The 25,157-nt window shown below is 40.9% G+C and overlaps 2 protein-coding genes and 2 long non-coding RNA genes across 5 annotated transcripts; 2 read left to right on the top strand and 2 right to left on the bottom strand.

Annotated features, from left to right (window-relative positions):
- Positions 1 to 2,307: 2,307 nt before the first annotated feature.
- On the bottom strand, positions 2,308 to 4,628 carry LOC103755256 (myelin P2 protein). Its single transcript, XM_018074748.1, has 3 exons — positions 4,470 to 4,628; positions 2,790 to 2,962; positions 2,308 to 2,520 (listed from the first exon to the last, which is right to left on the bottom strand). Exons 1-3 carry the CDS (start codon positions 4,540 to 4,542, stop codon positions 2,308 to 2,310), a joined length of 459 nt encoding a protein of 152 aa, XP_017930237.1. The 5' UTR covers positions 4,543 to 4,628.
- A 5,256-nt stretch (positions 4,629 to 9,884) lies between these two features.
- On the bottom strand, positions 9,885 to 13,269 carry LOC103755257 (fatty acid-binding protein, adipocyte). The gene is made up of 4 exons (XM_008921178.2): positions 13,129 to 13,269; positions 11,731 to 11,903; positions 11,410 to 11,511; positions 9,885 to 10,117 (listed from the first exon to the last, which is right to left on the bottom strand). Exons 1-4 carry the CDS (start codon positions 13,199 to 13,201, stop codon positions 10,067 to 10,069), a joined length of 399 nt encoding a protein of 132 aa, XP_008919426.1. The 5' UTR covers positions 13,202 to 13,269; the 3' UTR covers positions 9,885 to 10,066.
- Positions 12,473 to 15,132, top strand: LOC108640802. Of its 2 annotated transcripts, none has more exons than XR_001921495.2 (3): positions 12,473 to 12,494; positions 13,578 to 13,748; positions 14,669 to 15,132. It is a non-coding gene; the product is annotated as an uncharacterized LOC108640802 (long non-coding RNA). The 2 variants fall into 2 exon arrangements; XR_001921497.1 differs by lacking the exon at positions 12,473 to 12,494 and adding an exon at positions 13,419 to 13,525 and having other exon boundaries at positions 13,671 to 13,748.
- A 1,062-nt stretch (positions 15,133 to 16,194) lies between these two features.
- LOC115307402 lies at positions 16,195 to 19,761 on the top strand. The gene is made up of 3 exons (XR_003915726.1): positions 16,195 to 16,267; positions 16,646 to 16,767; positions 19,142 to 19,761. It is a non-coding gene; the product is annotated as an uncharacterized LOC115307402 (long non-coding RNA).
- Positions 19,762 to 25,157: the final 5,396 nt, after the last annotated feature.

Here is a 25,157-nt window from a genome sequence, read left to right as displayed (position 1 = left end):
AGATAATTTCCCTATTCAGCAATAAAATCTTTTGCAGGAAAGGAATATTGAGACCATGAGATGATATTTTTTACACATATCAAGGAAGCAGTGTTAGCTCTCTCTCAGTTATGGATTACTTGTGTTTCATTATTTTACTCAGAAATCATCTGACCATTTACACAGAAAGGATCAACAGAAAAGACAGTGCCATTCAAGAAAGACAACTTAAATCACTCATCTGGAGCCAAACACTCTATTTTCTGTGTTGAGAAGCTTTTATTGGATCACCACAATATTTTGGATTAGTTTCACTATGGCTCTGAAATATCAAATTATAGTGTAGACATTTTCCCAATACAAGGAAATAAGGAAGTAAGAAAATAAAGAAACACAGTGCATGAGGTTTCGGTCACCGAACTAAGCTGAATTTTAAGAGCCAGTCCCAGTCCAATGCAGAGAAAGAACTTCTTCACACTCTTTCATAGACTCTAGTGCAGACAACTCCTTTCATGGTACATTCCTAAGGTACAAAGGAAGAGATTAATATAAGGCTTTTGCTGACACCAGGTGTGTCTGGTGCAGTAACATCTGAAGTCAGTGAAAATCCAGATGCCACATTTTACATCTTTACATATTTACAGAATTTTCAGAGCAAACAGCAAAGCTATATTGCAAATGGAGTTGCTTCTATTTTAACAGCTTTAGACTTCATTAAGCACCATATAATGACAAAAAGATTGCAAAATTAGGGTCATCTTCCACAAACAAATTTATCTTCTTTGGTATTATTGCTGGCTTGACAGAAATATTAGCCCCACCTGATGATTATAGCATGGCCCACAAACGCTTTCAAATTTACAAAGTTGGGGGTTCTTTTGTGTGTGGAAGCAGAAGTAGCCTGGGTATTTCAGAGGTCAGGCTTCTGGCCTAAAAAACTTTGCCCTTCTGAGTCACAAAATATTTCTCTTGACCCTCTCACCCCATGGCCTTCAGTGGCTGCTGGTGACTCACAGCCACAGGATGCCTGTGACAAAGGCAACGGGATGTTGAAAAAATACCTCATTGGTCTGCAAATGATGAAGCCTCCTCCACAAACCTGATGAGGCAAGGGGTAGACAGCAGGACACTGACAGAAGAGGAACCCTATCTCTCTGCTCTATGAAGATGGTTTAATGATTAGAAAAAACTTGCACAGAAATGCAGCCATGAAGAGATGCAAAAGCATCTCCCTAAAGGGAGGCTACAAGAGAGGTAGAGACGGACTTTTTATAGGGTCATTAGTGACAGGACAAGGGGGAATGGCCCTAAAATGGAAGAGGGTAGGATTGGATTGAATATAAGGAAGAAATTCTTTTTTGGGAGGATGATGAGGCACTGGAACAGGTTGCTCAGAGAAGTTCTGGATACCCCATCTCTGGAAGTGTTCAAGGCCAGGTTGGACAGGAGTTTGAGCAACCTGATCTAGTGGAAGGTATCCCTGTTCATGGCAGTGGGTTGGAACTAGAGGATCTCTAAAGTTCCTTCCAACTCAAACCATTATATAAGAGAGCTTATGAAAAAACAGTCAGAACAAGCTAATATGTAAAGGTGTAACGCTGCTGACTTCAGGCAGATCTCGAAAATAAGTTCGACTCCACTCTTTAAAAACTTTAATGAACAAAGTACTTTATTTCATTCAAAAATGAAATATTAATTTTACTAGTGACCCTGACACCTAGGGTCCCTAAAATGTTTTATCACCCTGGCTTGGCCAATCCATGGCTTCCACATGGCTGCTAGAGAAAGGAGCATCTAATGCAGGATGAGAAACAGCCAGCATTACCCTTCCCCGGGGAAAGACACAGTTCCCTCACAGCAGTTGGTATTTCAGAGTGGCTACCGAGATCTGCCAATCCCTGCTGCAGGAACACAGAGCTGATGGCTTTCACACACTACACCTCAAGAACCTGCTTAGTTCACTCGGCATGCTCATGTTCAACAGCAAGCAAAAGTGTGTGAATTGATGGGCTTTAGTGGAAATAGATGTGTGAAAAGGTGCAAAAACAGTTTTCTAAGGTTGGACAGGCTGTATTCCAATTATAGGGAAAAGAGCCATTCCAGGGACAGCAGTACCTGGAAGAGCCAATCCAGGGACAGCTTGTAAACTGTTTTTCATATTTCACAAGTTTCTGCTATTTCAAAACCTCATTAGTTTTAAGAATAATAATATTGAGAGCAGTAAGAATGCTGTCAATTTATGTCAACTCTGCAACTATAGTCACTTTAAAAATAACTTGCTGTATGGAACAATATTTATTTCCTTCCAGCTTGTTTTCTAAGCTTGGCTCACTCTTTCTGCTTCCTTGATAAGCCTAAATTGATACTCTTTTTAGACAGAAACAACCTGAAGGCTGCATCCTTCTGATCTTTATCAGCATACAGGGAACATGAACTTACCACTACCATTTTCCCATCAACCAGTCTTCTCTTTATCGTGGTCTCTTTGCCATTCCATTTCTGCACTTGCACCAATGAACCTTTCTCCAAGTTTATGACACTCTGCAAAGGCCAAGAGAAGAGTTTCAAACTGTAGTCTGAGCTCTGCAGGTTAGAGTAGCAATTCACTTCAGATTTGACAAGATACACGCTCTTGGTAATGACTAATGACACACTTAGTAACATTAGATTCAGCACCATACTGCTTCTTCTTTCAGTGCTTTCTGTGAATAGTTTGGAAAACTTATAGTGCACTAAGGGGGTAGGAAAAGTTCCTCTTGATGTTCTTCTAGGAGATGTCCAGACCACTCAGAGATTGTCAGCCCCCTTACCTTGACTTTCCGGTCATCTGCTGTTGTTTCATCAAACTGCTGGCCCAGTTTGAAAGAGATTGTTGTATTTTTAAATGTGCTTTCAGTTCTGATGGTTATTATGTCTCCTTTCATACTGATGATCACATCAGGCCTTGCCAGGCCGCCTAGTTTCCGGGTAGCTAAGCCCACTCCTAGAAATCAGAAACAAAACTATTACAGTCTAGAAAGCAAGAAATTCAGTATCCTCTCATGAATCTTCAGTGGAAGAATAAGAAACAATTTCTTCTTGAATACTTTAATGCCTGATTTAGATGAGACGCTAATTCTTCAGGTGTGGAAGTAGGAATGGGAACCTCAGTGCTCAGAGGTTGAGGCAGCCCCAGCTGATAGAGTGCACCTTCAGCAAGAAGTCAAGATTTATGTGGTTATACACCTGGGCACATTTAACTAAGAAGAAACATAGTTGTTTACAAATCTGTGTGAATTTGTGTAAAGAGAGAATAGACAGAAAAATTCAGAGGAATGGTCTGTTTCTCAATTGGTCTGTTTCTCATCAAATCTTGTGAGAATCCTTTTAAAAAATTTTTTTGGTAAACCTAAGAATTTGCGCTTTTGTTGACAGCTGCATGGAAGAAACTGGATACTGAACTGTCAATACGCTGGTGCTCGTTCAGTAAAACATACTGAAGACTGGGCAATTCCTAGGTTGCTATTAACACCCCTTAAGGATCCTTACATCTAAACCTCAATGAGAAGTACAAGTATGAAATATAAAAAAAGTCAAGGTTTAAGAGTGAAGAGCTGCTAAGAGCTTCAGGGAAATCCTATGTCAGAAGCCATTTGTCAGAAGCCTAGTGCTTTCCAGTCCAGTTCATTCTCTACATGTTGTGAAGTCTAGGGCAAGTAGGAATGAAGGTCACTGGCAGTGTATCACTGTTTTATAAAAGCAGAAAGGGGATAGCTGTAGTTAGTGCCTTTGTTAGTGCTATGCTGTGTTCAGAAAAAAAAATCTGTATAAAAGGGTATAAAGTTATCCTCAAAGTGTAACACTGTTTGCAGTAATTATTCTATACTAAACAATTCCATTGAAACGTTCAGAAAAAATATCTGTAGCTAGACTTTCATCCCACATTCACTCTGGTTAACTAATTAACTGCAATTCTTTTGTTATTCAATCTAACATTTCAAATAAAGGGAATCAGTGTCTCAGTGAATCATTTATATAGTAATAGCAATGCAATAGCTAGCTGTCTGTGTACTTGCTATATAGGAATGAAGGCAGCATTAAAATGAAAAACAATGCCTAATTTGTTGCATTCCTGGCGTTCTTCAGTAACAGATAGATTCATTCATAGGATTTAGATGTCTGAAACTGAAGTGTCATGAGATATCAGCTCCATTATATGTTGTAAATTATCACAAAGCGTGAGTTTAACAGTGCAATCAAGAGGAACATAAAAAATCTGCATCTCATGACAGAAAAACAAATTATATCAGTTCAGTTCAGTTAGATAGAAGTCAATTTATTACAGTAATTCATCACCTACCTTTTCCATTTTAGATGCTAAAGGAAAAATTAAATTATACTAGAAAAGTAATTAAAGTGTTTTTGTGGCCAGGAAGAAGGGACATCTATGGGCAAAGCACTCCCAAAGGAAACCTACTGAGAAAAAAAAAAAAAGAAAGAAAATTTCTTACCCAATTCTTTCATATAGTCATCAAAATTCTCACTGGAAACAAGTTTCCAGGTTCCCACAAATCGGTTACACATCGTACAGCCTTTGTGAGGTGTTGGTCCTGCAGAGAGAGGCAGTGGCGTGGCCACAACAGCTCTTGGTGGGAGTCAGAAAGATTGTGTGCCCAACTCAGATCTCGCTGGCCCGCTTTTAAAGAGATCCAGTCCCTGTGGAAGTCAGGAGGGGCCAATAGGAGAGGCAGTGCCCGGGCAAGACAATGTGCACCTTGTCCACGGCAGTCGTGCCAGTACCAAGGCTCCGGGTGATGTCTGCCTCTGTTTCCTCCACTGAATACATCAGGACACTGAAGGCACGTGGGGATGGGGACGGGACGTTACCACTGCACCCACAGAGCAGTCGGGGGACACTGCAGTAGGGGTGCCAGCAGCAAGTGCAAGTACAGGAGCACTGCGTCCTTATGACATCCAGCTCTGACTGTCCTCCCAGTATTATTGCCATGCTATCACCATATAGAAATCTGTAGGATAGAAATCTGCAGTGATCATCTCATCCAACTGCCCAACCAATCAACGGTTGACCAAAAGTTAAAGCGTTTTGTTAAGGGTATTGTCCAAATGCCTCTTACACACAGACAGGCCTGGAGTTTGACCACCTCTCTAGAAAGTCTGTTCAGTGTTTGACTACTCTCTCACTAAAGAAATGCTTCCTAATGACAAATCTGAACCACAGTTGACACAGGTTTGAACTATTCCCATTCATCCTATCACTGGATATCAGGGAGAAGAGATCAGCACCTCACGTTTCACTTCCCCTCCTCAGGAAGCTGTAGAGAGTGTTACCACTGTTGTCACTTCTGCGCTAGTAAGATAAATCAAAGCCATGTGGATTTTGGGAAGGAAATGTTAAGAAGTTGATGTAAAAAGTGGTTTGTGGGGTTCCTTGACTTTCATGATCCATCCTGGAAAGGGTCTGTGGGTTTTACCATTTAAAGGCAGAACTAAATTATACTGCTTTTCTTCATCAGATAAATGATCTGAAGCTGTGGGTTCTTCCCTCCACATATCCCAGGCAGCATCACAAGAAGAAGAGGCAGCCAATCTTCACTGGCTCCCTTCTTCTGCAACTGGGCATATCCAGAAGATCAGTGTATCAGTGGAGATCAGCTCTTGTACTTCACAGATGGATGATATGAAAAAGGGCTAGGTCTTTAAAGTGCTTATTCCTAGTTCAAAGGTCCTTTGGTGAGAGGCAAGCAGATTTGCTGACCTGGGAGGAGGGAATATACTGCTCTCTTTTTGTCTTTATGCACATGGATAGTTGGTCTGTCACAGAGTTAAGGGAAGATTTAAATCAGCACAGTCATATAAGGCATTGCATTCAAGTGTGTCCTACTATTGTCAGATTTCCTCAATGTTCCCTGCTGTCATGAAGAGACTCCACAGGCTCCTTGGGTCCATGTCTTCCTCATACTGGGGAGCCCTGAACCGGACCCAGCATTCCAGCTGTGGCCTAATCAGTGCTGAGTAGAGGGGAAGGATTATCTCCCTCAACCTGCAACACTCCTAATGCAGCCCAGGATATTGCTCACTGTCATTGCTGCCAGGGCTTGTTCCTGTTTCATATTCAGCTTGGTCCACTAGGACCCCCAGAACCTTTTCTGCCAAGCCAAAATTGAAAGATTGAATAATTTGAGTTTTGAGCATTGAAAACCTCTTTTTTTTTTTTTTTAATCCACATTTAGAACTATTGTCTTGTGGTTAGTAAAAATCAAACACAAAGAACAAATCCATAAAACATATGTATATTTGACAGTCAGGAATTTTAAAGCATTGTAATCCAAGACACCTCAAACTATCTGAAACTACTTAGTGCAAGACCACATCAGGTGTAATTCTGTCCTTCCTCTTCCTAAACCATCTTCCTGGAGAAAATTGTTACTTGGTACATGTAAAGATTAGAGACTTTTTTCTGACTTGGGTAAACAATAGTTACCTGTTTTTGTATGATTACTCTTTCTGGATTATGGCCACTCTTCAGCTCTACGTTGTAAGGATGGAGAGACACTGGGATTATAGGTTGCGGGACCAAATTTCTTGTATTTAGGGTTGAAAGAGTGAGATGGAGCTACTGGTGGGCCAAGGAGGGTGAGGTCTGGGTCTTGTCTTGAAAGCCGTCATAAGCAAGAAAGGGAACACACTGAAACAGATAAATAATGCAGTCTGAGAAATGAAACTATTGTAGTCTTTGGATTATATTGTGGTTGTGGGGAAATAAGAAGGTCTTAAGCCACAAATTTTGGTTGTATATGCAAAATGGTTTTATCCCATCAATAGTGTAAGCTGAGCAAAACTTCGCATTGCTGCACAGGGCTAATGAAACTGCAGTGCAGTGAGGGAATGTTTAGATGTAATACATAAATAAATGTAATATGTAAATTTGAAGGTGTTGTCCATACAGACCTGTTCTAAAACAGAGTTGCATTATATCACATTTTGTGTACAGAATAGCTAGCTCTTTTATCCAGTCTCTGGAAATGAGAAAACTCCTCCTATGTGAAACTATCTATTATTTCTAAAGAAACAATATGAAAATATTCTACCATTGCTCCTCAGGCATTCTTTGTTCTTTCATTTAATTGCTTTATCCACATAAAGACACTTTACAAGACAAGGCTGATGCCTTTGGGAAATAAAAGATGATTGGGATGTTGTAAAATCAGGCCCAAAGAAATTCAATAACAGCAAATTAGTCAGAATAGAACAGCTACACTGCAGTACCAGTAATCTTAAGAACAAAAGTGACAGAGAATTATTTATGCAGACAAAACCTCAGTCTTAAGCAGTCTCAAACAATGTTGACATTGCTACCATCTATCTCTGTCACTAAGAAAAATCAGTGCTTTCATTTAAAGGACTTGCAGTTTGGAAAGAACAAGAGCAGGGAATTCTAACTCAGTAGAAACAGTTGTGGAAACCAACCTTTTCTTCAAGTTTAAAGGGAAAAAAGTGTCAAAAATTGTAAGTACATATGATAAGGTGGAACTTTGATTCCATTTTTTGCTTACAGCTGGAGTAAAACAGGATTTTAAATAATTGAACTTGGAGATTATGAAGCAGCACTAGAGATGAAGGTAAAGCTTGACAAACATAGTGAACTAAAAATTCAGAGATTATTTAGAAATAAAGGTACTATTTAAAGAAATATAGAAAGTAAATTTATCTCAGTTTCTTTAAAGGAAATATGATCTGGGCAAAGTCAGTGCCAAAATTAGTCTAAATTAAATTCCCAGGACAGCAATGAAGAAAACAGAAATAAGACGGGAGAACAGAGGTCAAAGGACTTGCTGTGAGGGTACCAAGGATGTTTTAACACTGACTCTATGGAGCTGAAGGATCAACTCCGAACATGGTGCCAGCAGCCTGCCTCTTCCCAAAAGCTGCATTGGAGAGTGCAAATAGTTTCTTGTTTTCTTAGCTGGAGCATCCTACAAGACCAGGACATCTGGGGCCAAGGGAATGAGTCCAGACTGCACTGTGCATATGGTGCTTCACTGGCCAGGATGCAAAAGTCCTTCAAGTTCTTTCTAGTAGAAACAAAGAGTTAAAAGAAAAACATAAAAGTGACAGAAAGGTCAATAATCAGAATAAGCCTTGCTTCCTCTTTCTCATGAGCTGCTAAAAATCTGTGGGTGTGAGTCCCCTTTCCCTCTTATCATCTCAGTAACCTGAAGTAGTGATTGAATATACTAAGGGACAAAGATCTTCTCCTCTGTTCCTGTTAAAATTTATAAACAGAATGTCACTTTATTGAAATTTCCAAGAATTGAAGTTTTAAGTGGCTTGATTCATTCACAAAGTTTGAATTCACTCACCAGGTACAAAAATAAATGGTGATACTTTCAGAAGAGATTACCTGCCTCTGAAATATTAAGCTGTGAATGTTCAACTTGTAACTGTTGGCTGTATTGAGAATGTAAGATTTCTAGAAAATAAAGGCTGCTATATGAATACTGGAAATTTGACCTCTGAAATACAGTATTTCCAAATCTGTGGACAATGGGATTTATTTAGTTATGGGCTGTTATTTAATGTCTATATGTAACCTATTTAAGTCAATGTTTCTGATTCTTACAATCATCTCTCCCATGCAGATTTTCTACCACTAATCTACAACTGCTGTTCTTTAAGTTGGTGAGGCTTTACAAGCAATGAAACCACAGTTAAAACAGAGAAGCTGTTTGTTCATGGCTCTTTCAACATTTCCTTCAGGATTTACTGATAGCCTTTTGGAACTGCTCTTAAACTACTCCTCAGCACATGCAGAGTATAGAAGTCCTTTTTCCCTCTTTAGTTGTATAAGCAGTTCAAAAACTCGGGAACAGTCTGAGTCATGCAGAGGAAAGTTCAAGTGTATGTGAAGTCTCTGCTTCATGGTCGCCTCTGAGAGCTGACCTCAGGAATGTCAAGAATATGAGGAATTTAGTTCACAGATCCTAATCACAAAGCTTGAGATACGGTCATTTCCCCATTTAGTGGTTAATGCACATATTTTGAGATTTATTGTTCAGGTTTTCCCTAGAACTCTCATTTTTTTTGTTCTCAGTTTGAGTCCTCCCAGGTGTAGAAATCATAGCTTCTGTGGATGCAAAGTTTTGAAATAGGAGACCAGGCCTATGAGCATTAGAAGAAGGTAGTTTGAAAATAAGCAGAGTTGAAAACATGGTGTCCAAAGGGCTTTACATCTAGAGAGGCTCATGTTCCCAAAACTGATCAAACCTAATCAGCTAGTAGAAAATGCATGTAGGTAATAAAGAAGGTTGTAGCACTAGCAAACTTGTACAGGTTTTTAGTAAACCTGGGAGTACTTTTAAAGCTATGATTCTTAATTCAAGGCTTTTTGTCTAATACAGGACAAAATAAGATGTTAAAGAAAAGCACATTAAAAAAATAATCACAGATGAAATCAACAGCAGCTATAATTTCACTCTTGAGGGGGGAAAAGACAAGATCAAGCCACTTCAGATTGTCCCCAGATTTAAAATTTTCTGCATTTCTACACAGAGGAAGCCAGCACTGGTCATCCACAGCATCCACAAGCATCCATAGGTCGTCCTTCTCCCTGCCCCAGGAACAACAACTTTTGCTGGAAACCAAGAGCAGCCGCTTTATTCCCCTGGCTGTGCACAGGCTCCTTGCAGTGGGTAGCCTACATGCAGCACTCACCAGATGATGTTTCTGTGTCCAGGTCTACATCTGTCACTATCACACAAGTGCCACTCACTCCTCTTTCTGTGGTGAGATGGGTCACATTTACTGTGTGGTACTGCCTTTCACACGATTCTTTCCTGCACAGTACCCTTTCCCACATTACATGCCCCCCAAAGCCCCTTTCTAACAAATGCCAGCACAAGCACGGGTTGTAGAAAGCAGAATCTTTTATTGAATAGGCACAACAAATTAGACCAGCTGCATGTAACTGTTTTGGGATATATCTGAAAAAAGTACAGTTCTCTTTAAAACAGATTTATGGAGTTTTTCTCCTTTGGTTAAGTTGTTTTTCTCCAGCTTCAAGCATTAATCCTGTGTGAAGGTGACTTCTTCATGCTTTTTCATAAACTCTTTTGCAGGAAACATTATTCATGGTGCATTCCTGGAAAGAAAGGTAAATTCAATCAGCTTTTAATTCTCGCTAAATATTTGTTAGTCAGAAGGTAGAGAAGTACTTGTCATTGGGAATCAGTGTAAGAAAAATTTGCATTTCTCCTCCTCTAATACCAATTGTCAAAACAGTGAAACTCAATTTTGAGATCTTCAGAAACAGAAGTCTAAATACAAGCACAAGACTGAAAGAACATTAAAGGACTACTTCAGCGACCTCCAGGAGAGTTCTAGTCTTTTAAAAATCTCTAAAAAAGGCTCCTAGGATTTCTATGGAGGGTGACTGGACTCTGGACCTGGGAATTAGCCTTTTGTCCTTTCATCTTTTGCAGCTGTGGCTTGTCTTCTTCATACGTGTGTATAATGCATGCACACACACAGAGCTTTCAGACTTGCAGCTGTTGGTGTCAGCCTCTGCATGTTAGGCTCTGTCTTCATTTGTTTTTCTGTTAGATCAAACTCTGTTTTTTTCAATCTTTCTTAATAATGTTGTTATTAAAAACTATTTCTGTTTTTTCTCCTCTGGTCTCTATCCAAAGAAATTTAAATATTAAATTTATGAACATATTATTTTTCCCTAGGGGAGGGCAGAACTCTTTGGGAATTTCATGTATGTGTATCATTTTGCAGCATGTAGGAATCTCAGCTGCCAAAAATGAACACAGTTTTAGTCCTCTCCCAGATTCTTCAAAGTGTATTTCCTAAAACTGGAGAGCTGTGCTGGGAAGCCCTGGAGTGTAGGTGGGCCTTATTGGCACCAAGTCAAGCACAACAGTCTCTGACCAGATAAAACCAACCAACAGAGCTTGGACACAGGTTTCCTTTTTAGCTCAAACATCATATTATTGACACAGTTGTTGATGATGCATGAGATGGTTCCCACAGATTGCTGTTCAGCCTCTGCTGAAGATGAATTGGAGAGTTCTTACAGTGGATGCACTTAACATGGATGTTGCTAATGCTTCCTCTGTACTGTCCAGGACTTAGAGATTCTGATATATGAAAATAAAAATTTCCCTCATAGGGATGTTGTTTTTTTTTCTCCCTACACTTTCCTAACTATGTCTTGCTATGAATGGAGATGGGCACCTCCATACCATTCCATAAGTTTAACAGCATTTCAGTTCTAACCCACACTCCAGACTCATTCAGAGAGACTTCTTACCAAGTGCACAGAGCCCTTTATGGTTCTTTTCCCTTTCCTTTTGAATCCAAACTCATATATCAGCCAAACATGAATTCTGCATGCTGAAATCAGTGATTAGGTAACAAAAATGAACGCACCACCACCAGGTTTCCATCCACCACTTTTCTCTTTATGATGGTCTCTTTTCCATCCCACTTCTGCACCTGGTTCAGTACGCCGTTGTCTAGGGTTATGACATTCTGCCAAAGGAAAAAACAAAGTGTGGCTGTTTCATCAGGCTGCTCTGGGCTGAAGAGAAGACTATCTCCATGTCCCAATGGCACTGAGCACAAGCATTCGTAACAGTCTTACCTATGAAGGCAGCATTTCTACACTGGATATCAAAATCACAGCTCTACCCTCCTGCACCCACATCCCATTTCAGAGATGTATTTGCAAAGTGGCATTTTTGAACTCACCTTTGTTTTTCTGTCATCTGCTGTGGTCTCATCAAACTCTTCACCCAGCCTGAAAGAGACCTCTGTATTTTTGAAAGTACTTTCTGTTTTGATGGTTATCACATCACCACTGATGCTGATAGTTACATTGGGCTTGGCCACACCAGCCATCTTCCTGGTAGCAAACCCCACACCTATAAATAAGACAGAAATTTTTATCTCTGCTCAATGTTTTTCTCTTATGTGTTGCAAAAAAAAAAAAAATCAAAACCCTTCAGTGCTGTTTCCCCTTATTGCTTTCTGAATTTTAATAATTCTGTGTTGCAGATGTTCCTTTGTAACATCTCAATAGCTTGGAACTGCAATAGACCAAGTTGGGTGGGTTGATGTAAGGAGATTCTCTACTCTATGTAGAGAGTTGATGTAAGGAATTTCTACGTTGTGAAAATAATGTGAACACTGACACAAGATTTAAATGTTGGATTTTTGCACATGGACTTGTTCAGAACAACTGAGATAGCTTGTACTCTAACTTGTACGCTAAACGTATCTAAACATAAATAAGCAGAAATATACTACAGTTTCTAAGCCTTGAAAGCAATGAAACAAACAAACAAGGGGGAAAAAAAGCAAGCACTGTTTAGATTTATCAGTGGCTAGGCTGAATATAAGGAAATGATTAAGAAATAGCTGGCAATGGTTACGTCCTGAGTAAAATCTGGAGTAAAGATTAAGAGTGCAAGAGTCTCACTCTCTGAAAGCTTCTGGGTGCTGCATAAATCACAGTGAGTATTTTACCCCTAATCTGCAAAAAACTCCCAGCTTTTTACCATGTACTAATTGAATCAGTGCAGGTTACCCCATGCTTCTTCCACACTAACAGAATGTCGAAGACTTTTAAAGCCCAATTTTAAATTTAAGCAAGAAGCTTACGCCTTTAAAGAAAGTGTTAGACATCAAATCTTTGCAAGTATCTACATGAATCCATGCAATTTTCTTTGTTAATATTCACTGGAGGCAGCTGCAGAGTTTCATTCACTATAATAGCCATGGCAATTAATTGCTGCCTCAGTCCGGTAACAATGTAAAGTTGTTTGGGTGTGTTGCTTTTAGACATAGAGAAGCTTGCTGCTTTCCAGCATCACACCAATTTGCATGTCCAAGGATAAAAGCTAATTCATGCATGCATAGACTTGGTTTACCTGAAATTATTCCTCTCAATCAAGATTTTTCTACTTTATAGTAATTTAATACCACTAATTCAACAGCTGAGTTCTCCAGTTAAAGACCATCTGATCAAAATAGTCCGACTAAAGCTCCCTTGGCAAACAGTATAGCCAGAAAAAGCAAATAAAGAATAAAGTTCAAAATTGATATTCTTTCCCTGTCCCAGATACAACTCAAAATAACAATTCTCACCCAGTTCTTTCATATAGTCCTCAAAGTTTTCACTAGAAACGAACTTCCAGGTGCCCACAAACTGGTCGCACATCTTGTCAGGCTAGAAAGATGTCTTCCACAGGTTCAAACAGAAATGCAGGACAGGAGGATATTATGAGCTCCAGGAGATGAGGACTTATGTTTAAAAAGGAGCCGTGGCCACATGATGCTCTGGGATGACCAATGAAGAGGGAGTCCCAGTACCCAGTGTTTTTCTTCCTCCCCTACCCCTCCTTTGCCAGTAGGTCATAGTGTTATTATTCATATGCCCTTACTAGCACAAAGATCACTGTCTTGTTTTTATTTAATTATTTTTGTCATTTAAGAACACTTCACTGTAAGGGCAAATAATTAAACAGGCTTTCAGAATAGAAAGGTAGGCACAACCCACAGAGGGTTCTCTCCCATACTCTTTTCTTTCATTTCAGTCTACTATATCAAATGGACACAGCTCAATTCCTAGACTGTAAGATCCAAAAGGCTCGTTGGGATAATTTATTTTGCTTTCTGCACACCTGCAGTCAGAAATTTTCTCCAGAGAAGCACAGAATTACAGGAAGAAGTGGATTTGGAGCAGAGAGTGCTTGTGGCTGTAGAAGGTAAGGCAATAAAATTGCTTCTTTGATTAGGATATCCTTGTCATTGCACCACCTGAATCAATTGAACAATAGGTCTTTAGTCTGTGTTTATGTGATGGAGAGAGGATATGGGGCTCTGTGAGAAGTAACAACACAGAGGATTTCTCTCCCTTTCGCTCCCGTGCTTTCTGAAGACCTATGTCCCAATGACTAGCATTATGAGTAGTTATGGCATAAAGATAGACTCCAGTATTGACCTACAAAAGGTCCCGGGACACTTCATTTGTTTTCTGTTTGTGCTGATCAGGTAAAAATCTATTTGAGGCAAAGTGTGTACAGGCCTGACATAATGAGGTTCATCTTGACTAATCCTCAAAGCCCTGTTGCATCTGTATCAGAAAGCAGTCAAACAATTTCTTAGACTTTCCTTTGGCTGTAATGTGCTATTCCAATGGCAAAAAGCATCTAATAAGTGCAGAGTCCAACCCCTGCAATTCTCTTTATGTGGATTTCCTGGAATTGCTCTGCTGGTTGCTAGGCATCAAATATTGCGGTCCACGTATTTGTGTACTTGGTGTCTTTGTAAGTAATAATGTTATAGAAAAATTATTTATAAAGGATTGCAAGATCATAGGCATATTTGGAGGGGAAGGAAGGTCAGGAGGACTCCAGTGCACCCTCCTGCTCAGGTACAGTCACCTCTGAGCTCACACCAGGCTGCTCAGGGCTGTGCCCTTTTGAGGCTTGGAAAACTCCAAGGATGGAGACACTACAACTTCCCTGGGCAACCTGCACCCCTGCCCATCTGTCCTCAGGGTGAGATGATATCCTTATCTTCTCTCTGAAACCCCCTGCTTTCAGCTTTTGTTCATAGTTTCTCATCCTCCCACCATTCATTGCTGTGAAAAGCCTCACTCAGCTCCTTGGTCTCTTTCCCACAGCTGTTAAGAGCTGTTGTAAGCACTCCCAAAGGTTAACCAGGATGAACCACCTCAGTGTCACGGTTTCTCTTCAAAGGACAAGCATCCTGCAGACCCTCTGCTGAACTCACACCAAAATTGATGCAGTACCCTGGATACGATTCATTGAGTACTGAGAGGACAGGAATAATCATGTCTGTCAACCTACTGGCTGTACTTCTGTTCATACAGCCTAGGATGTTTTTGGCCCTTCTGCTGGCAGGGCTCAGCTAACTGACCATCAGGACCCTGAGAACCTTTTCTGCAGGGCTTCTCCCTAGTCAGTGTCCACCCAGCCTGGATTGCTGTGAGAGCTGAGTATGTTTGTACATAATTAGTTATCCTCTTGTGCCTTTAGGATGGCAGTCTATGGCAAACCTTATGCTTTTTTACCTTTTTTATTTTTTTTTCCTAGAATAGCTAATCTTAGATTTGGCCTATTTGTTTTTGATTTTTTTTTTACATATTCACCGACTTTGGGCTTATCTCAAAATAAATAAAACAATATTCTAATTATTGAAGCCACTGATGCCTTTTCTGGTTGTTTTTCTCAGAGTATCACATGCTCAGGTCCTCTTTAAAAGGAAACTCTGAGGAGCCTTCAAGTTTGTGTCATTATCTTGAGATATTTTTACTTCGGACTATTGGCTTGGGAAACACTGCACTGTGTGTGAGCAGTTTGTAGGAACATGAAAACTCAAATCCAGCAATTAAATAATGAGAACTGAAAGTACTCAGTGAGGATTGCTGCAATGCCCTGGATGGAAAGGATGTGATCTGGAAGAACTCAGTTCCTGTTCGTACTTTTCTTGCCTTTTGGGAGCTGTTGTGTGTGTGGCTTACTGCAATTAACATTCATTTCTTTGGAGGGAAAATAGGACTTTTATGTTCAAAACTACAGCCTGGCAGGGGGAATTGGCCTTCCTTTGGTGTTAACCGCTCTCTGTAATGCTTGTGCTGCTGGAAGACTTTTTTGGGAAGGCTGAAGCACCTTTCCATGCAAATCAGTTTGGAGCAGACAAGTGCACCCTCTGTATGCAGTCAATTACTTACACATATTTAAGGTGAATCTGAGCTAATTGTATATATCTTGCAAATGTGATAACCAAAAAATGCAAGAAGAAAGCCAGCTTGTGGGTTGACTTGCTTGTTTACTTCAAAGCAAGCAGCTATCTGGGAGCAGGCTTATGACTCTCACTTGGAAAGTATCTTACCAGCAGTCTCTTTTCCTTCAGGAAAGACTTCCAATGACAAGAGATAAACTTGTGGCAATGATGTCATCTAATAAAATCATACTCTTTGTTCTCTGGGGCAAAGGCCCCAGATCAGCCCTGCTGATAAAGACTGAAGTTTTTAATGGTTATGAAGAAATTAGTATGACTTCTGGGCCTGGAAGTTTAAGCAAACCTGTGATTCATGTCACTTGCAGAAGTGTCTTACCAGCAAGAGCTGGGCAATCTGGCTAAACAGCCCTGTGGTCATCAGCACTGATGAGATCTAATACCACCAAAAGAAAGGGCATCCTCAAAAGAGTAGAAACTTCCTTCAAATTAAGCAGAAATTTTGGAGAAACCACAGCAGGTAAGAGGTAAACCAGGAAAAGGAAGCTGGTGAGGGTCCAGCACAGCGAGGAAATGCTGTAAAGGAAATTTGTCTCTTAATCCAGATACAAACTGATGCAGCTCAAGTATACAAACAACGATACACTGTCTGCAATGTGGTTTCAAGGTGCTGTGACCTTTCAAGATAGTTCCTGATGCAGGAAATGTAGAAGTGACCACAGATCACAGAATTCTGTGATTCTGTGAAGTGGAATAGCAAAGGAGCAGCTTTGCAGGGGAAACCATGGGTTAATTCTTATCTGTGAGTCAGACCATGGCGGAGATCTACTTGAGATAAACTCCTTTTTACAAAAATAAGCACAATAGTAACCTCCCTTTGGCTCTTTCGGGCTTGCAGGAGGAATGACGCTGCTTCCACTACAGTATATGAGAAAGAAGATGTTTATTCCTGTAGTGAAGATATATCACTTAGGACAGCTTTTAACTGAGGACTGTGCCAAAGCTTCCCTGGTACTTTATGTAAGTATGGAATTATCAAAGGAAAAATACAGCTTACTCTGCAGTGTGAAAACATAAATTAACAATTATCACTATTAGCAACGCTGTTTAAAAGAAGAGTTCTTTCTTCAGTTCCTTCTTGTTCCAGAAGGGCAACAATGTACAACTCCTTTGATTGCTGTGAGTATTGAACTGGTGGCTACCAATGAGAAGCAGTGTATTGGCCTTACACACTTGTCTCCATAGTTCTGCTACTCTTTGAATCAAAGACAGAGATGAAAATGCATCCGTGCTCAGTTCCACACCAGATGCCATAGCAGACTATCAGCCTGTTAAGAATGACTTCTGTTGAAAACTTCCTTAAAAGAAATGTAGCCTCTATGTGGGGTTATTAGTGGCACCCATGGCAATATTCATAGTAAGAAAAAATACATATTCTTGCCAAAGCTATTAAAAATGGGGATTTTTCTTTAAGCAGGGAAGGAACTGCAGCTTTGATGCAAGCTTCCTTGATGCAGTAATACCTATTATTTGATGCAGTAATACCTATCACAGCAGGTCTCATGTCAGGAGGGAGGGATCCTGTCAGAATATCTGGTACTGCCGCAACTTAGACCAAAGCAAAAAGTTTTCTTAATACTTGTCTGGTTGGATACCTGAGTGGGAGTCTCTTCTAAGGCCCCAGGGTAACATCAAGAAAGGGAATCTAATGCTGAAGAGCAGAGAGGAGCAGGTTAAATAATGCCCATCTCTGCTCACCCACTTGCTACTTTCATTTCTGATTAATGTTTGAGACAGGTGAATTGCCTTAGACTTCTGCTTAGCCAGGAAAAGGTATAACTAAAGCTTCAGTACTCATGATGTGAGGCACTGACTTTACAAAGTACTGACTTCAGTTGGTTTGAAAATTCAAAAGGCCAATTGATTTTCAGTTGTATTTCAGTGGTGGGGAAGGAGGTGAGCAGGAAAAACAGCAGGTCCTTTTTCCTGTGCTCAGTCCCCAGCACCACACTGATGCTCCCCCACTCATGATTGTGGCTTCAGACCTCAGTCAGGACTGAGGGTACTATTGCAGATGGTCACTTTGTTGAAGGAGTCAGATTTGCCAGCAACAACAAACCACTTGTTAACCCATTATACTGCTCAGCTGTGACATTTGTACACCTTAGGCTGGTGCGCCCCAGCACTTGAGTTTTTACTTTTAGTGATTCTACATTCTTGTATTACCTCCTGAACTTTAGCCCAACCAGTGAGTCTCCATGTGCTTAAATATATTTCCAATATCTGAAAGTAGGACTATGAAAATTGAAACATATAAAAGGTGTTTCTTAAACACTAAGCTAAGTTTGTGATAATGCTAAGAACAGAAATGAAATCTCGTAACTCTGAGGCATAGTAAGATCAAGCCCAAAACAAAACCTGCTGGTTGACACCATCATCTTGTAATTAAAATATGCATAATTACATTTTCTGAACTTGCTTTAAAGAGGAAGAAGAAATGCAGATATGCCTGGAGGGAATGGTAAGCCTCTGGACCCTTGCCTTCACATGAGAGTAGTGTTGACAGCTGAAATTCTGACTTTTCTCAGCAGACGGCATGGCAAAAATATATGCTCTCAAACATCTGTGGCTCATGCCAGGGGACTGCTATTCCTGAGGAAAACCCCGAATTCTGGAGCAAGGCCATTGGCAGTGTGAATGCCATCAAGCAATGCTATGAATTGCACAGAGTGACTTCAAAGGAATATCAGAAAAGTAAGAAAGGAAGAGTATTTGCATATTGGGTTTGTTGGTTTTTTACACTCCAATGAGAAGAAATGCAGGTACACTAGCTCCTACAGGCATGCAGGTGATAGGCTTCCAGAATATAACGTGGGCATTTCTGTATAAGAATATTCAAAATATCGTAACTCCACCTCATAAATACTGTATTCAGGAACTGTCACAGGGAGATCAGTGATAAATCTAACTTCATGACTTATAAAGGTTTGTATGAGAGAAGTTCTTGGTTTGATGGCTATAAAGTAGTTACTGCAGATGTTTAATGTTTCTAACTACCTACTGATTTCCTTTGCCTAAAGAACAAGTTTAAGGTTGTTGTCTGAAGTTTCTGATGCTCAAATCTGTCCAACTCTTTTTTAAGTATGGTACAAGTCTTGCATCTAGCATCAGAGTTTTTCCTCTTAAGACTACAGAATGAAAGTTGGCCTTTTTTCTGAGTCCCACTTTATCTTGTCCTTGGGTTTCATTTCCCTGGACTTGCCTCAGAGTACATAAATACTGCTTTTCTTCCTTCCCCACATTTTCCTGCTCTTCCCCCCTCCCAAAAAGAAAAGGTGCTTTTCTTTTCTTATTTCTTTCTTTCTTAACTTTTTTCTAAATTTAATTATTGCAGCAGACTTGCAAATGAAGAAAGCAATCCATTTCTCAAAGCACTTTTGGATTTCTTCTAGCAATTTGAAGACTTGCTTATAATGTTCTGAAAACTCCTTTGTAGTCCTTCTCCAGATGCTCTTCTGAATTATTCCGGATCATTATGCTGAAACCATCTCTTGAAGCACCCATCTGAACAAAGCATTAAGACTGTTGGTTACATCTGCTTTGGGACTGCCCAAGAGGACTTCATCCTGACTCTACCTTGTTACTGCAGCTCATATGATACTGCCTGTCCTATTTCCATGTGGTTCTGCATCTAGAATTCTTCCACTGTTTGTTTCTTGCTAAACATTTTTTAGCAAGCTGAGGATAAAATCTTCAAATAAAAATGACAGACTAGTGCACTTTGGTAACATGCAACGTTTTGTAAATTTAAACTATTCCTATCAGTAGTTGTCCTTCTCTTAACAGTTGCCCTCTTGTGAAGCAAAAACATTTCCAGAATTTCACTTGTGTCTAAGACAGCAAAAGAAAGAAGAAAGTGTAAGAACAATATTTCAACAGGACTAAAAGAATCCTATACAAAGCATTTAAGGTCTGCTGAACCTGCACTCTGAGTAAATATACATGTTTTTTGCAGCCTTGTTTCTGCATGTCTTCATTCTTCATTGTGCAGTTTATAGCTAGCTATGCTTTTAATCTGACAGCTTGCTCTGAAATTTTTCAGAGATCTTGTATTTGCCAGAAAGCTATCTCTTATTACAGGTGCATTTGGACCACAATCAAAGACCAAGTGCTCTAGGTAGAGGAAAGTAAAAAAATCCAAGTATGAAATGCCCTGAGTTCAGACTGGAAGCCTAACCAAAACAACCCTCTCCCTCTATCCATGGCTGAGGAGCTGGTGGGTGTAAAGGCTGGCAGCTCTCTGGCTCTCTGCAGTGCTCTGCAGCTGACTGCTGCCCCTGGGCGCTGCCAGCTGGAGGGAGGGAGAAGGAGCCAGCAGCTGCTGCCCAGCCACTCACCTTGCCTGGTCGAGTGGCTTCTTACAGCTGCCTCCACTGCAGCCTTGCCACTGAATTCCACTGTCACTGCCAATCTCATTTCACCTCATCTTATACCAGATAAAGTAGGTTGGGAATCAAAAGGATCTCTGAGGAAAGAAATGCAAAGGGTTTTCTAAAGCAGTCCGTTACTCCTGCCCTTCCTGCTCTGGACAGTTGTCTTGCCAGGAACATTGCTTATGTTTGGCATGTAAAAACTCACATCACATCTCCAATGAGGGAGTGCCTATAAAATGTGCTACTTAATGTCAGGTAGTAAACCAGATCCCACTCAGGATGCTCTGGAGAGACTGAAAGCACAGGGCAGCTTGCACAGGGAAGATGGAGTTTGGCACCATATGTGCTGCATCCCTCCCAGCAGGCATATTCAACAGATGTAGGCAGCGTATATCCCTACGGCTCTTGGTGACCAAATCCCTAACCATAGCCAAACCTTAGTTTTGGCATACACAAGGTCTCTAAAGCTGATAGTGACAATAACAGCATCCAGCTGAATCCTAAAATGGACATGCAGCCCAAAAATTGCTTTAAAATGCTCTATGCCCTTTACTTTCCCCTCTGGAGGATCTCATCACATCTGGCAGGCACGGGAAGTTGTCGATCTCTATTGGAGATGCGTGGCATGAGGCTAGACACATGCTCTTTTTTGTAACAGACAATTTCTTCCTCCACCCCTGCAGGTATGGCTTCCTTGTTCTCTGATATCATTCTAGTCTTATTGTCAAATTACTTCAGATGAACATAACTTAATTGTTTTTATGATCTGATATGGTTTTAGGTTGTACGTATCATTGTTCTAACACTACTTTCTGCATTAGTTTTGTTAATGTGAACTTCTAGTAAGCCAATACTAACTTGCTGAAATTGTATAGAGGTATTTTAAAATCTCTTCTGTCATTTTTAATTTACGGACTGGCTTATTGCTCCCTCAAACTGCTTATTACATTTAAGACATGACTGTGACACCTTGGGCACAGCCACCAAGTCTTGAAGAAATCCCCTGCAGCTATAGCACCTCAGGTTCTTCCCCTGCCTGTATAACAGAGAACAGAATCATTTAGGTTGGAAAAGACATCTAAGTTCAGCCTTTGACCGAACACCACCTAGACCATAGCACTAAGTGCCACGTCCAGTCATTTCTTGAACACTTCCAGGGATGATGATTCTACCACCTCTCTGGGTGGTCCATTCCAATGTTTAACAACTTTTTCCATGAAGAAATTCTTCCTGATGTCCAACCTGAACCTCCCCTGGTGCAGCTTGAGGCCATTTCCTCTTGTCCTGCCACTTGCTGCCTGGAAGAAGAGGCCAACACCCACCCCACCCCCCATCCCCCGGGCTACAACCTCCTTTCAGGTAGTTGTAGAGAATGGTAAGATTTCCCCTGAGTCTCATTTTCATCAGGCTAAACAACCCAAGTTCCCTCAGCTGCTTCTCATATGACTTGTGTTCCAGTCTCTTCACCAGCTTCATTGACCTTCTCCACACGCATTCCAGTCTCTCAGTGCCCAGAAATGGACACAGCACTTGAGGTGTGGCTTCACCAGTGCCGAGTACAGTGGAAGAATCATTGCCCTGGTCCTGCTGGCCCCTCTATTCCTGATACAAGCCAGGATGCCATTGTCCTTCTTGCCCACCTGGGTACACTGCTGCCTCATGTTCAGCCAACTCTCAAACAGCACCCTCAAGTCCTTTTCTGCTGGACCACTTTCCAACCACTCTTTCCCAAGCCTGTAGCACTGCATGGGGTTCTTTTCTCCCAAGTGCAGGCGCCAGCACTTCAACTTGTTGAACCTCAAAGCTTTGGCCTTGGCCCATCGATCCAACCTGTCCAGATCCCTTTGCAGAGCCTTCCAACCCTCCAGCAGATCAACACTCCCATCCAACTTAGTGTCATCAGTGAACCTACTGAGGGTGCACTTGATCCCCCTGTCCAGATCATTAATAAAGATATTAAACAGGACTAGGCCCAATACTGAACCGAGGGGAACACCACTACTGATTTTCCACTGGATCACCACCACTCTCTGGACCTGCCATCTAGCCGGTTCTTAGCACAGTGATGAGTGCACCTGTCCAAACTGTGGGCTGCCAACTTTTCCAGGAGAGTGCCAGGGAGACAGTATCAAAAGTTTTGCCGAAATCCAGGTAGACAGCATCCACAGGCTTTCCCTCTTCCACTAGGTGGGTCACTTGGTCATAAAAGAAGATCAGATTGGTCATGCAGGACCTACCTTTTCTAAACCTATGCTGGCCGGACATGATCCCCTGGTTATCCTGTATGTGCTGTATGATCGCACTCAAGATGACCTGTGACATGAACGTAAGTGGCATGAGCACAATAATCAGCATCAAGAGCAGAAGAACTGAGTGGGAGAAGTGCTGCTTTCGACTGTTGAGGACGAATCCCTGGGCCACAGAGCCTGAGCCAAGGATATTGGTTGGTTCATGAACATCTGGCACAGGTCTGTTTTACAGAAATGGGCTTGGTAGAAGGAAAATTTACTATTTGTGTTGCACTGTTGTTCATCCAGTTTCCAGTTATTGCCTATGACAAACCACATCCCTTTTTCCTGGAATTAGCCAGTTATATATTCAGCTTTTCTCCAGGGCTGGTAGGCCTCCTCTTCAATGGGAGGAGTAAAGTGCCTCCTCTGCAGGAAAGTTGATACTTTTGAGTGTGCTAGTGGGAGGTGGAGTATGGCAGGCCTAAATTCCCTCAGGCTGAAGTGGCTGCTGTAGCTACCTCTCCTGATACTCAGAGAGTGGGAGATAGGGAAGTTTCATTCAGCTGTTTTGGTCACATTTTATTAATAAGACAGTTGTCTGCATCTGCATGGATCAAAGGTATGTTCACAGCTGGTAAAGCTCCATGGAGGTTCCCACATATGGCAAGGGCTTCAGAGAATGCTCCTTCTTTTCCTTCACTGAGCTGGCGTGGGTATTTCTTCCCATAGCATGGTCAGTAGTAGAGATCCTTCTCTTTAGGACCTACACTTCTTCATATTTTGAATATGAAGAGTTTCCCATTTACCTTGGTATTGGCAATTCTTCCTCTCAGACTTCAGTTTAAGTATTAAGCATCTGTTGGTTGGTTTTGGGTTTTTTTTTATCTATCATTTACTGTTCCAGCTAACACCTTATTACACAGTGCAACAGCATAAATCTGTATTCTTCTGGTACTATGTCTCAATCTCATTTGTTGACATCCCTGTCATAGATTGACATTTATGAGCAGGGAGTACTTGATTGGAGAAAAGATGATGAATTGATACATACATGAAGTCTTCAAAGTTAGTTCAAAACAAGCCACCTTTAGGGCGATATTCAAGGTGGTCATTGAGTGAAAAATACCAGCCTATTCACATTCCTTCCTATGGGAAGATGGGCTTGTGAAAGACACTGGGTAGTTGAAAGCCTCTGAATCCACCTTCATTAACTAGCAAGGTAGTTAATACCAAGACAAAAAGGAGTGGTAATTAGTTCTGGTTCAAATCTCCAACTGCTGTTACCTGGGTTCTCTCATGTAATGAGTGGAGGGAAGGGCTCAAATGATCACTGTGATCACCTTAATACCTGCTCAGGTAGATTTCGAGAGTTACAGATCATCAAGATATTTTTGGACTCTGTCATGGGAAAGTACAAAATCTTGGCCACACTGAGCAAGGCATCTGTGAGAACTCACCATCTAAAGAGAAAGTGGCACTTGGTTATCATTTGATGCCACAATGGACCACTGAGCATTGAAAGAGCTGCTTGCATCTCTGGGCAGATTCCACACAGGCAAATTCCACACGTTGCAGCAGTGAAAAATGCAGTATGAGTAACTGTGATGGCAGATGTAGATGTTGTGAAACTAAGCCTGTAGAAAGGAGTCTCACTGTGATGAATGTGGTGTGTTAAAGCCATTCCTGATCCCTGAAACAGTAATAGAATGTCATCAAATGTTGCTGAATTGCTATTAATAATTGCATGTGCTTTTAATATGATACACGATGCAGAAAAGGTTTTCAAGTCTCACTGTCAGTTCTTTTAAATCTACAGAACCACTAGATGAGCACAGAGCTCTAATCCAGTGGGCCAAATGTAATTGCTAACAAGGCCAAGATCCTTCCAGATCTTGTAAGCCATCAAGGAAAGCGCTTGGTAATTCAGTTCACACAGGCACAATTCTACGTGGATTTGCAGGAAAGAGTAGTCTTACTCACTTATCCTAAATCATGATAGTTTTTCATGAGTTTCACAATGTTCTTCTACATCCCATTAAAAATATAGTATAAAATTATCTACATGAGCACTGATGAGAAATTCCTCCATGTAACATGAGAACTTACATGTGAACTGTTTTGATTATAGTTGAGATGTGCAATCAGAAATTTATAAAAGCAATAATAAAAAGTCTTACAATTGTCCTGGTTCCTGCAAGGACAGGGTTAATTTTTGTAGTAACCAGGAAGGGGTATGCCTAGGACCCAGAGGTTATTCTATACCACCTTATGTTATTTTCCAGGAATGGGGAAAAGGGTCCCTTCCAGGTCCGGGAAGTGTGGTGGTGGTTTGTGTATTGCCAATTTCTGCTTGGTGAGCATTTCTTGTGTGAATCGCTGGCCTTTCTTGTACATCCTTTTATTAATATTGTTGTTGTTACCATTTGTTTTCTTATTTCACTGCTGTTTCCAGTAAATTGTTCTTGTCTCAACCCACGATCTTTACCTTTTGTGCCTCTGATTCTCTCCATCCCATTGCAGGGGGAAGGAGGGGAGGGGAGTGTTTCAGTGGGAACACTGAATTGGGGAACACCATTCCTAAACCACGACACAAGTGTATTGAAAGCATCCCTGCAACTAATCTGCCAGTTATGTTGCTAGTTAAAACTTACAAACATACAAAGAAATTAATTTGCTGAATTTGCTGCCAAAGGAACTAGTTTGAGCAATGCTGAAGTTGTTTCCTATAATGGTATAGAGGTAGTCT

The sequence above is a fragment of the Manacus vitellinus genome, unplaced genomic scaffold (assembly GCF_001715985.3).
Source record: "Manacus vitellinus isolate BGI_N305 unplaced genomic scaffold, ASM171598v3 scaffold_1_pilon, whole genome shotgun sequence".
Taxonomy (NCBI): Eukaryota; Metazoa; Chordata; class Aves; order Passeriformes; family Pipridae; genus Manacus; species Manacus vitellinus.
Note: the sequence above shows the minus strand (reverse complement) of the source record. Positions and strands in the feature narration are given on the sequence as shown.